At 38.4% G+C, this 14,642-nt stretch overlaps 1 protein-coding gene across 1 annotated transcript; it reads left to right on the top strand.

The window, feature by feature from the left end:
- Positions 1-2,892: 2,892 nt before the first annotated feature.
- On the top strand, positions 2,893-14,642 carry LOC135483105 (C-type lectin domain family 4 member D-like). Its single transcript, XM_064763637.1, has 3 exons — positions 2,893-3,026; positions 10,919-11,974; positions 12,899-14,642. Exons 2-3 carry the CDS (start codon positions 11,368-11,370, stop codon positions 13,144-13,146), a joined length of 855 nt encoding a protein of 284 aa, XP_064619707.1. The 5' UTR covers positions 2,893-3,026; positions 10,919-11,367; the 3' UTR covers positions 13,147-14,642.

Here is a 14,642-nt window from a genome sequence, read left to right as displayed (position 1 = left end):
ACCTGTTTTAGTGTTTACCCAATAGTTTTTGCATTGTGGGAGTGAATTGATGCAGCCAAGCATACCAGTTAGCGATGACACTTAAAGTATTCCACAATCAATACGCAGGGATACGTGGTTAAGTTAGATAAACCTTAATGATTTTAATGTAGGATTGATGGCTCATGACTAACCTACACACCGCTGGGTACTAAATGGTCCGTGAGCAGATTTCAGCAGCAGAATATCAATAAGTAAAGATTTTAAAATGCGACGTTAATCTGTTGCGTGGGGGTGAACACATAATCCTGGTTGGTGCAAATCAGCACGCTAAATGCAAATGAGTGCTATCTCATTCATTTCAAATCTTTCAGTAGCAAATAAACGAGACTTCCAGGTGGCAGCATGTAAAACTTGCTTGTGCAAAACGTGCATGCGACAAGAGAGACTTTGACCAAAACTGTATCTGTTGCATGCCAATTGTACATTACTTTGACCAGAACTGTACAAAGGGGAACTTTTCTAGACATTTGGACTTCTTACATTACTTCTGACCGGAGCGTTATATGTTGCATACGACAAGGCACAATCCCTTTGACCAGAACTGCATTTAGGAAATTGGGAGCATCCTTCTTTTATCAGTTCTAGGCAAAAAAAGAGTTCCGACAATGTAATGGAAAGAACAAAGAAAGATATTAGCAAAGAAGGAAAACGATAAAAGTTACCCTGGATGAAATTATCATAAAACAATAATGGCAATGGAAACAAAACTAAGCTTACGAGAACAAAGAGATGATCTCTTTATACATTGTTTTCATGAAGAAATCAGTCATTTACTGATGAACAATAGCATCAACTCAGAAAACCGCATCCCCAGAAAATCTTAATGAGGGAGGTAAGTCTACCATAGGCAATGAACAGAAATGCGGCCAGAGTTTTCACAAGACTTATTTGCCTCATCGGTGATAAAAAGATAGACTTTGACCTTGATCAGGTCAAGTTGGGGGTATAATCGAAACTGAATCATTAGAAGCTGGACTCCAATTTCACATCAGCTACAGACAACCTTCTTTTGATATATACAACAGCAAGAATGAAGTCTCCATCAAATCTTGATACAATCTCTCTAATGTTTAAGAAGACTTCATCTCAACAACAAAACTCTAATTGTATTAACAAATTTATCTTTATTATTCTAAATAATATGGATAGTTATTATCCAACAACAACAGTCTGAACTCATTAACAACTAATTCAGATGCAGCGACAATTAAATATATTCTGAACTCATTAGCAGAGATAGCATAAGTGCACTAAGTTGGATTATCCCGCACTGGGAATTTGATGGTGAAGTTACTCAGTACAAGTGACATATTGACAGTAAATATGTATTCAACCTCCTCTTTTAATGATAGTCCTAATACCTTTACACTAATGATTTAATACGTATAGAGGTGCAATTTCCACTCTAACAAGATCAATTATTCAACACACACAACCATGTAGATCATGAACACTTGTGTGCACTCAACGTGAGTGGAAACATGATAGATTTCCTTGTCAATAACAAATATCATATATTGATCTGTGTAAACAACATTTACTACATTCTCTTATTGCCTCCTCAATCAGCCCGGAGGTGCTAAACTGACACATAGAGGGACGATCTCATAAGTCATATGCCTTTAAAGTATCCTCAGCTGCACAACAGATACATCACAAACCCAGTACCTGTCTAGCAATTAACAGACATGACATTTATACAGTCAAAATCACAATTGACATCCTGTAAATTGCGTCATTGGGTCGTCGGTGGCGTGCCGCTGCCCAGGTCGGACATAATACACGCGAAACATAGAGATCCCGCGTCACGCGAAACATAGAGATCCCGCGTCACTGATGCATCATTAACGTGCTCGGCACGCAACTCGCGTCCAAATCACAATTGACCTCCGTCCTGCTTGGCATCATTGATGCACAACGTACATGTATATGCGAGTTAAGCACCAAGTTGCGCGCCAATGACATGCTTATCTCCCTTCGTTTCGCGTAAATTACGCACGACCTATGCTCGACTTACGCATGACCTACGCACTGGGTCGTGCGTCAATGACGTGCGAATGAAGTGAATTTGGGATGACTATTGTGATTTGGACTGTAAAACATCCTCTAATCAAACTTGGGATCCAACTAGTTCTCGAGAGAATTCTATAAAGACAATGTCTCGTACCAACCTCCGGTAAACAGACATTGTGATAAATTGCAAACAAATAAGAACTGACAAGGAATCAATTTATCCCAGTGAGACCAAGTGACTGTTGAAATTAAGGAGGTCACCACTTGGTTTATTTGTACTTACAATGGCATTTATTGGGTTTTCGTCGCTTGCCGTCGCTGATCAAAATGGCCTTTTTTATACCTTATTGAACTGCAACAAAGTTTTTAAAGTTCTTAACATCTCTCCTTAACATTTGGAAAAAAGATCCACTTGCGCCATTACAGTTGTTATCAAAAGCAACATCCTTTACATACATAAGCTCGAACTAAGTTATTAAAATATCAGCAAATAAAAGCCAAATTTCTAAAGTTAAACTGTCTGATTGAATTTGCAAAGGACTAAGATGCTTCATTGAGCAAAGCTTGTCTAGAATTGAAGTTATTTCTAAAAGAGAACGTGGTATAAAGTGTCTCAACGAAGAGAGTAAAAGAACCAACAGAGGTGAACCCACAACTCTAGCATCATAAGTTCCATACTGAAACCATTACACCAATCCCTATCAAAACCAATTAAACTACTTCAAACGCATCATCAACGTTTCCAACAGTTTAACTGAAGTCACACAAAGATACCACCAGCCGAGTTAGTATCATCTCTCTGGCATCAATCCAATCAAACCAGCGACCGAACACCCACACGACACAGCGTGCCAGTCATGTGACCTATAGCTGTCGGGGTACCGAGGATTTAACACGAGAAGTTTCATCGACAGTTGATGACAGAGCTTGATGTGATAAATATCATGCTGGACATACTGGGATGTAACAAGGTAGGTGATTTTTATGTGTTCACCAATGTTTATTAGATACACCACGAATCAATCAATAAAACATGGCTGGAATAGTACTCTATCTTATTGAAGGAAAATTTTAAGAAATCACTTAGAGCTGGAGTTTCTCTTATCTGTTCTTTAGTTTTGAACATCCTTCTTCTTTGATGGTGTTACAGCTACAGCTAGGTAGTTCAGATAATTGTTTCACAGCCGTGCTGGTACAAACTTCCATATGATAGCTTATGCATAACTTTGTAATCAATAAACATGGCTGGGAATATTACACTATCTCATCAAAAGAAGATATGAAGTGATACGTTGGAGTTTGAATTCTCTTTTCTGTTCTGTGTTTTGGAAATGTGGCAATGTCCATGCAGCATTTCTTCTAAGATGGCTAAAACAGGATAGGCGAAGTTATGACAATTGTTTCGGCGGTGGCCCAAGTACGAAATTCCTTACACCGCTTAACCATTTTCCTTCAATAAGATTCAGAAAATTTCAATCCTGTTCATTCATGTTATGATAAGCAAACTTTGAAAGTTAAGTTCTTGATTGAAAATTTAGAGAGTTAATTGTGCATTCTTTGGTAATGTTAATTTTAAAGGGAACGGCATACTTTATTACTGGTAGCTCCAGAGAATAGAAAGGCAGTTATTCAAGTTAGTATTTGAAGTTTATGAGAAATGATGTGTGGTACCAATAATTGTTGACCTATCTCTTGAACTCCCTATTTTTAATGTGTCCTGCCACCTGGCTGTCCCATTTCAAACTATAGTCATTATGATTGTAATTTGGCCACCATGTTTGAAACACTCAAAATTTCCATTTCTTCCCAAAATTTATATTCATTCGTTTAAACCCAACATATATACAATAAAGAACTATAAACTGAATGCGGCCTCACAATGTCCTCTCATTCAGAGAGTCAAAGGGTAAGAGTTTGTCCACAATAATAGTTTAATGGTCTCTTAGCCCACCCCTGTGTCACTCACCTCATATGGCACATGCATGTGCAACATCATTTATTCAATTAACAATCTTAAATCCACTTTTTTAATCTAATTAATGCCTCTGCCACAGAAAAAGTGATGATCAATAAACACGATTGGAAATATTTCATTATCTTATAAAAGGAAATTTTGAGTGATGCTTTTGGTGTCCAAATTTCTTCACCGGTTTTCCTGATACCATGCAGTTCAGCTGTAGGTTTGGAGCTGCAATCTCTGGTAATAAGGGTCTTCTAGGTAGGTAAAGTTTTGATACAATACGCAGATTTCATTTCATTTCTATTACAATCAACATTATCGACAGGCTGAAATTACAGCACTTGGTATTGGACTTATGGCCCCATGTCCTGGATGCCAAGCCGCATCAACAAAGGACCTCCCGTTTCAGGCTATGGCATAATTCTATCATATCAACCAGTGATACATTATTTGAACATTTACCTTCCAACCGGGTGCAAGCTTGTTGGTAATTTTGATTTTCAAATCCATGTATTTTCAACATTCCTTGCCAACTGACAATGTGACTGTTAGTATTCTTCCAAACTTATCGATCCTGATGGCCTAGTGCATGGTTAAGGCATTTGCTTTGTGAATGGAAGGTCGAAGGTTCAAGCCCCATTCAATTGATTTCATGCCAACGTCTCAAACAAATACCCAAAAATGAATCTAGAACATTTTTCACAGTCATTTCTTTATCACAGGGAAACATTTGCCCCATCAAATTGATACTAGAACCAGTCCTTTGAAGATCTACATTGAACCTATTTGCCTTTTCATCTTTTGATGGCATTAGCAATAAAGACAAATACAAAATCTTAGCTATTAACTTACGACATTTATAGTCTGATGTCTTTGATGTAGTATAAGCACTAAGATATAAGAGGAATACAACTAGTTTTTTAGTTAATCCATTCACTGATAAAATCCTTGAATCAAACTTAGCTGCAAGGAAAGAAATCCTTGTTTTGAACTGAATGATCTTCATCATATGGGTGTAATGTTGACTGGATTATTGCCATTCAATGATCAAATTCAGCTTTTGCTTTGCAACCAGATACTTTTAAACATCTCCTGCAACTTGGCATTTCTGTGTCAATTGTCCACCTCTTTAAAACATAAGAAATATTGCATTAAGAATTGATAAAGACTGTATTCTTGCTTATGCAGAAATCCTTCTAAAGGAAATGTGCATCAGCATCAACATTGGAATCAAAGCAATAGGCCTACAACTGACAGCAGCCAGCATCAATAATAAACAAGAGTTGAATCCTGTCTGCAACTAGCAATGAATAGGATCCAATCTGATTCCAAAGAACCTCCTATGAAGCTAAGTTTGGTGTCCGGGGACCTTTGTCAATCTATCAGCATCATCATTGCATCAGCATCATCATTGGAATCAAAACCAATACGATTGATACATCGAGCAGACGATATCAGTCATGAACAAGACTTGGAACCTGTCTGCAACTAACAACAATGAATAGGACAACCTTTGATTCCATAGGAACCTCCTGTGAAGCTAGTTTAGATGTCTGAGGACTCTTGTCAAACAATTAGAAACCAATCGAAAGGAAATGATGCATTAGCATCAACATTGGAATCACTAGAAGTGGGAGTAAACAAAAGTCATAAGGGTTCGGTGACTTCCTGATTTACAGAAGCATCGTTCATGAATGAGGAATCAAAACAGCCATATTAGATTAAACGACTTATTCGTACGTATTTATAGTGTTGCTTGAGGGTAGAGAGGAAGAATATGTCGGGATTCTACAATCAAATCAGGATAATAAGGAGGAGCAGCAGCCGTAGTCTGTTCAAGTCTCCGTCCACTCTTCATTGATATTTTAAAATGACAAAATTGTATACATGTAGCAGATTGGGGCTCATTTTATTTGGGTTTCTACCCGACTAAAGAAATTATCACTTCAAATGCATGCATCTATGCATCCATCCTTAACCACACAGCAAGAAATTGATGTTTGGAAATCGTTCTACTATCTCTGAAATCAACCAAGATCAATGCCTTGACTATAGTTTTAGTCTGGAAATTCAAATTTCAAATATCACAAAAGGCTAATGGCTGTACATTGCCTTAAATGTGTAACGAATAATAAGGTGATAAACAAATGATCGGCATGAGCCCAAGGATCCAATATTTCATCAGGATGACATCAATCAATAATTCAAAAGAGTCTGGACTTGAAGGGCACTTTTTAGATCAATAAACAGTGAATGGCAGTACCGATTAACGAAAATTTAATAGCTGAAATGGCTCAAGCCAAATATGGCATCATTAGTACTAAGAGGTCAGAGTGTTTAGTGTAAGCAATGAAACAGGAATACTACAGCAAACTTTTGTAGCAAGGTTCTTTTTCTGTGTTTGCTAGGCAGTGACTCCCACTCTGAGCTGTTCTTTTATTCCATAAAGCTGATTATGTTGCCTAGGCAAGGTCCTAGTTTAGGGACGGGTCGCAACATGCATGTAATTCAACTAAATTCACACCATTAAGATGATAGATAGATTATCAATCTATTTCATCCAACATCCAGAAAAGAGGGAAATATTAATCACATCAGCAATATTACCAATCTGTTAATAGACTATCAGTAGTTGTGGCTTGCGACCGGCATAATGTCACCTTGTTGTCATCTCACTGTAAAATACCATGAATTATTGACAAAAAATCTGGTGCAAAGGTTGCCTACGGAGAATATCTGCGTCATTCTCATGATATCCTGTGGGGAACTTTTCCAATATTTACAAGGAACTAAAGTATGTCTCAAAAGATCTTCGGATGTTGGTTTGGATAAATATAGCACTTTGCAATAGGGTGTTCTAATAAAAGTCAATATGGTAAATGTACCATGACAAGCAGGCCATCAGACTGCCAAAAAAGCCTCATAGTCTTCATCCAAAACATAATGAGCTTCCAAAACTAGTAGCTTCATCATCACAGTCTCCAAAGGCATGAAAGAGTTTTTAACTTGAGGGTAATAAGTACTTGGCATCACTGTTCTTGGACATTTTCAGATAGATTCAGACAACCAGTGACACACATCACGGTCATTTTGAGAAAATTAGCATTGGTGACAATGATGTCGTTCAGGGCAGAAAGCAACTCCATTTCATCGAAAGTGCAGGTTGCCCCTTCATTTATGTCAACTGCACCAAGCTGTACTGTATCTGTTTCCTGAGGTTACTATACAATACTAACACTGCTGACAAGCACAATATACTCCTACCCATATAGAACAATCATTTGTCCAAAGCTGTCTGACATTTCAGCTACAAGGATCGAAAGTGTCGATGAATATTGCAATAATGGTAGGTTTTAGGGCTATAGACCACACTATTATCAAGTATTGATACAATATCACCATGCAATAAAACAGGAAATCACTAAAATCTTTGAGAACCCTGACCGCGATCTCCGTTGCAAATAGCCACGTTGGTCGAATACCATGCTCCAGATGAAAGGAATGGCCGATCCTTAGAAATGATGTGGCCGCAATAACGATACTTGTACATGATTGATGATCATGTGATCTTAGGTATGAATTGGTGGCACTGGGTGAGAGGCAGTCTGGGACATTCCCACCCTCCCACCAGCACTGATGCCTTGCAATAATGAGTAGGTAACTGGTCCAATGAGATCATCTTTGAATCGAATTGAGGATTGGTGTTCAATCTTGGTATTTATGGACTTCATTTCAGCAAGCATGCTCGATCCCATTGCTTGGCATTTACGCTATTACCCCCTGCCCATAACCTAAGCTTATTCCCGCAAATGAAATTAAATTTAGAATAGAATCCCATCTTAAATTTATGTGACAGATTAACATGATTTTCAATGAAGATAAAATGACGATAAATTTGATAAAATTGTGAGACTCACTGCTGTGACTTTGTGGGAAGCAGGAATTGATTGGAAAATGTGGTGCATGAATTCATCTTTATGATGCAACTGAACCAAATTCTGTCTTCAGGAGACATCTGACAAAGGGGTTATGTTTAAAGCTTCATTTTATTAAAATAGCCCAAGCAGTTACAAAACCTCCCCTACAAATGGACCTGGACGGACCAACGACATGGGATTATAAGAGCTCATTGAGTTAAAAACTGCTGAAAAGCAACAGTATCATGATAATAATTTAAGGTGCAAGTACAATAACAATCCTAATTTCAAGTTTTCAAGATAACCGATGAAGTTATACGCAGTATGCACATACCCCAAAAAGCTGACCTGACAGAACCACTCATCTTCAAAAAACACTCTCAAAGAACTTCTCAACTTCTCAAGTTCTCAACTTCTTGGGACAAAGGGTTAAGCTGTCACAGCGCCAGGATATAGCGGACCACTCCAGGGAATCTCTCCACAATTTTTACCAACACACATCTCTTAGCATGTCCTTTAACCTCTCTCGACTTAATTACATCAACTGTCAAAGCATGTTAGACGATCACAGAATCTCAGGTCATAGCTAACGGCATTCCGGTTATGGTGTTGTGAAAGACATCTTGAACTGGAAGGCACGATTCTAAGGATTTATTTTTTAGTAATCAACTAAGAGACATCAGTTGCCTTGGGTAACTGATGGCTAAGAATGAGGAAAATGTTAAATTACTTGACTTAGCAGATTATTTGATAATAGCTTTTATGATGAGTTCAAATCTAACCTCTAGAAGAACCTCTCCGCGACACCCTTGGGCTTGACCACTGCTGTCCTTAAGTCAAAATCAATGGAAAGAACCAATTAGAGACCAAATTTAGTGTCCTTGAGGTGTCTAATAAGGGAGGTTCCACTCAACTTGTTTGGTATCATGATGGCGCATTAGTGACAGGTTCAGACTCTTGATAGAAACATTCGGGGCTTTTGGTAGATGCAATAAGTCATGCACATTTTGCTACTTTTTCACACACCTTGACCATGCCAAAGCTCTTTTAAACAAAAATTTCACAAAAGAGCCATTGGATATAAATACTTATTGGAAAACAGATCACATATCAAGCTGTCATGTCAGCCTTCTTAGCCTCCAATTTGTGGCCACAGAATATCCAGATCAATCTGATATCTACCAAATGTAATCTAACTAATCACCAATCAGACCAGAAAAAAACTCACTGAATGATTCTGTCCTGCTTTTGAAAGGACTTCAATCAGTCGATAGTGGCACATTCTCCACAAAATGATTTCCAATGCTACACACAATTATTCGGAACAAGAGGCTGTTGCCCACGAGGCTTGATGCACCGGTATCACCGCACCAATCATTTACCTGATCATACAAATACGATTTAAAATCATATGTCATTTAATTGTCCAGACTTTGATTTCCAATAAACATTGGTTTTCAGTAATGATGATGCACTTGGTGACTGATGCAGGCAAGAGGTAAAACCTGAGTTAGGCCTTCTATTGTTCTGTCACATGTAGCTTCATAACTGCAACATTAGCGAACTACAAGCAAATCGTGGGTAAGCGTAATACTTGAATGGATTACCATCCTTTACCTAATGACGTAGTTTAAAGTTATCTGTTTTGAGTACAGTAAAAGAGCCATAGCGCTGGTTTACAATGAATCCGATTTGGTGCAGTTGAGCAGGAAATCACGAAGTACAGCTACATGCCTTGCCAAAATTACATCCAGTGTAAACCTACCCCAACAAACAAGATTGAAACTTCATATCAAGTTTTAGTCAGCAATAAATGACAAAATTACCCCTTTTTAACTTCAAGGTATCAACCTTCCCAATAAACTCGAAAGTTAGAATGAGAAGGGAAGCAATGCAGACGTCATTCAAGAAGTTTACCAATTTGAGTTTTGAATATTGGCACCGAACATCTGTATTCAGTTCATGGTGCTTACCAGATTTAGTGTCAAAAGCTGACAGTCAGAATATACCCATGAGATATGAGTGGAATTGAAACACATGCCATGGGAGGGGAACACAAGTCTAGAATTCTAATATTCTAGCTGAAAGTTCTCCAAGCTGATGGTTCAGTGGGTGAGACACTGGACTATCAGATAGTCACTCAACCAACCAACCGACCAACATCGGGCTGGAACATATCTGCAGTGTCACGGGTGAGCCACCATGCTTCCTGTATTATCAGTCACTGAGGAGGTTCCTAGCTTAGTGGTTAGCACTACTGGCTACCATGCAATAGAGCATGAGGGTTCGATTCAGAGAAAAAAGTACCTTGAGATGGACTGTTCCTCTGGTTAAAGACAAGAGTTACTTGGTCAATAAACCCAATTAGCCAAACTGTAGTGGCACTAAAAAAAGTGGGTGTCACAAGTACATGAGAGGTTATGGAAAACTCTTCATTATCAGATACATTCCAATACCTCTCAGTCCACTGAAACCTTAACTTATCAATTCCAGACATCAGCTTCGCCCACGTATCTAAAATGCTGAAAACAAAATGATCTTGATCATCATTTTCCCATCATAAAAGAATATGGATGTTGGTGTGTTTGTAATTGATAGTCATAAGACAAGAGCAATATATGAAACTCTAATCTTAGCAACCGCCGGTCTCCGAAGAGATATATTAGCAGTCGTAACCTAAGTTGGCCAAGTGAATGCGAGATTTAATAAGAATGCTTGGGGCGGGAAGAGACACCATCGGGCGTAATGAGGGTACGGATCATTTCATGTAATCATAGAAAACATGTGTTGGAAGTCTCATCGCGATGCCATTGATTGTTTCAGTGCACCGCATTCACTTTAGCACCTCAAAAATGGCCGATATAAATCGCAGTGTGAAAAATCATGATGAAATAAATGATCGTGAAAGTTTTACTGTTTACAGTTTCAGACTCCATATCTCAGGTTGAGAATTCACTATAACTTCAAATAACTTTTCTATTTTCAGATAAAATCATTCGGAACAAAATGTGGTATCTGATCTAATTGCAAGAAAGCGTCAAAAAGAATTGACAGTTTTACAACAAACTCGGTCGGACAGAAACCCAGCCTAACCAACAACCGTTCTCCTGTGAGTGGCAAAGAAAAAGATAAACGATCCACCAATTGAGATACTTTTTGCAAAAGGATAGTTTATGCAGTGCTTACATAGTTTGTTCAGCTTCAGTGAACATACCAAGTAACGATTTGGAATCTGCCAAAAGGATCAGCAGAGGCTTCGCGCTGTGAATACCAATTCAGCGTTATCGGAAACTTTCTAATATCGCTCTCGGAGACACTTTGAATACAAAATAAAACATCCGTCTGTAATTGAGGACTTTTTAATTGAGGATAATTTTGTTTTGGAATTCACTGGTAATTCACGTTGGGATTAAAGTGGAATAAACAAAGATCAAAATGGATTACAAGTTTGTGTTAACGGTAACGATAATCTGTGCTGTCGCCATGACAACTGAGTCTAGGAACATAACAATGAGAGCCTGTGGTCCAAGGGGGAAGTGCACTTATGACGAAATCATGATGAAAGTTTCAAAATGTTTTGCAAATCACCTCACAATAGATGAGGAGGTCCACGGGAAGAAACCTCTGACGACCTTGGATGCATTAGAGGCACGGCTGACCCGCCAAATGGAGGCACTGTCAATCAGAACATTACGAGGCGTCCGGCGGATCGAAACAAAGATGCAGGAGTTGACAAAAACAGGGATGGATCGCCGTTTAGTACGCCTTGATGCAGAAGCTCAAGGTGGTTCTCAAGGTGGCCTCAATGATCAACGAATAATTTCCGAGCGTTCTATTCTCTGTAACGAACGTGGCGAATCCAACAAATGTCCGACGTTATTTACTGGAATCGACGGTTGGGAAACATGCTATCTGTTTTCAAACTTCAACGCCACCTGGCAGCAGGCACGAGACTACTGCGCTGCACTTGGAGCCAATCTTGTCGTGATGGAAACGAACAAAGAACACTACCTGGTGAATCTCCTTATCAAGCAGAAAATGAGTAAGTTAGAATTTCACATACTTTTTGTTATCCCCACCAGCAGTATAGATGACATCAAAAACACATTGATGACATGCATAGATGCCAAATTGGACGGCAACACATGACCAAAGATGGCAAACTAAAAGTTTACAAAATCAAACAAATCAATTTTTTATTTGAAGTAACGTGAAAAGGAATTTCATATGAAAGTGAGGCTTTAACCAAAATTTGAGCCGAGCTGAAATCTGATCAAAAAGCAAAGCAAAACTATATCAAAGTAAAAAACTATCAGGTTTTTATAACACGACCTGAAGCTATGACAATTCCTGATAAACCACCGAGTTATATCAGTAGATACATCCAGAATTTGAATTGAAGTTATAATTGTGCCTCGGAGCAGGAAATGTGATTTATTTTGCAGATAAAGTTTTTTACAACTCAGTCTCATCTTTCTGCTTCTCTGAATAGGCATAACAATGTTTTGAATATTAAAATTGATTTCACTGATGTTCAAGACCAAGAGGTATAAGAAAATGTCGTAGGGACGTAGATCTACATTCGACTTTCGGATGGCTCCCTAATAGATCTACTATACCTTGGCTAATGACATTAGTGCCAAGAATTTGGAATGGGTGTGGCTTGAACATCAACAGTCAGACAATCATTTAGACCTAGTACCACCTCGTGGTTGATTTTGGAACTGAAATGTTTCTCTGAACATCAGAAGATTTTAACCCTGTTACTCCAAGTGGAACATAGGTCGCCAACAAGATTTCTCCCTTTTCTCCAGTCCTGGGCAGTTCTCTAAACTTGGTTCCAGCTCATCCACATCACCCTAGCCTCCTGTTCTGACAATTAACGCCTAGTAGTCATTGGCCTCCAGAGGCACCCTTTCAGGAGATTTTGATATACTTCTCAATACCATTCGCAATTTTTTTCCAGCTAAGGCAAACGGCACAGCTTGGTGGACAGCCGGTAACTACCAGGTGCAGTCCAACACCTGGATGTGGGCAACCCAACTCCATCTGCAGCCATTCCGGTTCCACAAGTGGAAGAACGGCACACCAAAATCTGAAACGACCAAATGCATGCTCCTCCCCGGTGATAACGCCCATACATGGATCAGTGATGTCTGCACCGAACCCTATAACTTCATCTGTGAGACATCTAAGATCATGAAGATGAAATAAGTTAGAACTCAAACATTCTTTGAGTGACAGTGAAAGGGAGGACAATGGTATATGGATGGAATCTAGTCAAAACATGCAGGTGTTATCTTTTAAACTATTTTTCTTTTCAGCAAATATCTGTTGGGTATGTCCTTGTTGGGTACACATATCCCAGGGTCAACAGGTTTCAATTTGCTTTCTCGCAAGGCTCCTTTTTAATTATAGGTTTAAAGAACATCAGCGCCAAGCTATAATGTTGAATGTACGTATAGACTGTGTGCCATATTTCTACATTTATAATATGTAAGCTACAACTTATCAGCTAGTCTTATAAGCAGTAAGCTAGTCTTATCATTTTTAGTGTACTTCAATGTACAGTGTATTGGCAATTTTCTTTGAGTTATTGTGAGTGACAAAGTAAGTTAAATGTTAAAAGTAAACCATGGCAAATCCTATTTGAAAAGTGGACGTTTTGAGAAAAACAACTCCAAGTCTTACATAGAATATATAGGGCTGAAAATATGCTTGTCTCTTTGAACGTATCTTGAAGGCATCTGTGATGACCACTTTTTATAACAGTCACACAAGCTCAGCTCTTTGTCCTTACACAATCAAAAAAACCTACCCTTCCCCATGGGCCATAAATCAGCAGCAAAAAGTCAAGAAAAGTTTGTCTTATATTGTTTCCATTAGAAGAAATCGGTTTCGATGGATTATCGGGCAGTTTGACATGGCAAGATCTATAACCCCTATAACATCATTTGATTCCTGCCTAACCTACTTATCTACATGGAATGACCATTGATTTGTGATAGTTTGTATCAAGGGGGTATCTCAAAGATAATAAGTGTGTACGAGTCATGATCCGGGCAGACATCAGGGCTCGCAAAAAGTCATATAAATGTCAGATTTATCGGTAATAACAAATTTGAGAAATGGCCACTGATACTGCTCACAGACTTGCAATCTTTTTATTGCAGTGACAAATACTGCACATCACTGTGCTAAAAAATATTATCTAAAGTGTGCTTTACCTCATTCGATAGAGATGTGCTCTCAGCAGCCATGTTGTTAGTATAACCATACCTTGGTTGCAATGTTGAAATGTAAGTTCTCATGTTGTGTTATTCAAACAGTAATTTCAAATTGAAATGACTCTTTGACTTTAACCCGCACATTTCTGAAGTCTATTTAGGAGAATTCATTGTTGCTTTATTTCATTTTATCAAATGCCCTCTGGGTATCCATGGCAAGACTCAGTTGCAGCAGGCATGCATTTGCTGAAAAACATGTTTTTCATGCAGATCTGAGGTGAAAATCAGTGTCCTGCTCCCATGACCAAAGATTTGCTAACTACTGAATGACCGTCACTGATAAGGGACAGAATTGTTGTAAATGCTTTGTATATTGCTTTAATTTAAAGTTGTTGTCAAGTCTAAATCTATCAAATCAAATGTAAATACAGATTACTTAATGGTTAAGAGTAAAGATGTATAAATGTTATGTTGTCAGTAAAA

The sequence above is a fragment of the Lineus longissimus genome, chromosome 2 (genome assembly GCF_910592395.1).
Source record: "Lineus longissimus chromosome 2, tnLinLong1.2, whole genome shotgun sequence".
Classification (NCBI taxonomy): domain Eukaryota; kingdom Metazoa; phylum Nemertea; class Pilidiophora; order Heteronemertea; family Lineidae; genus Lineus; species Lineus longissimus.
Note: the sequence above shows the minus strand (reverse complement) of the source record. Positions and strands in the feature narration are given on the sequence as shown.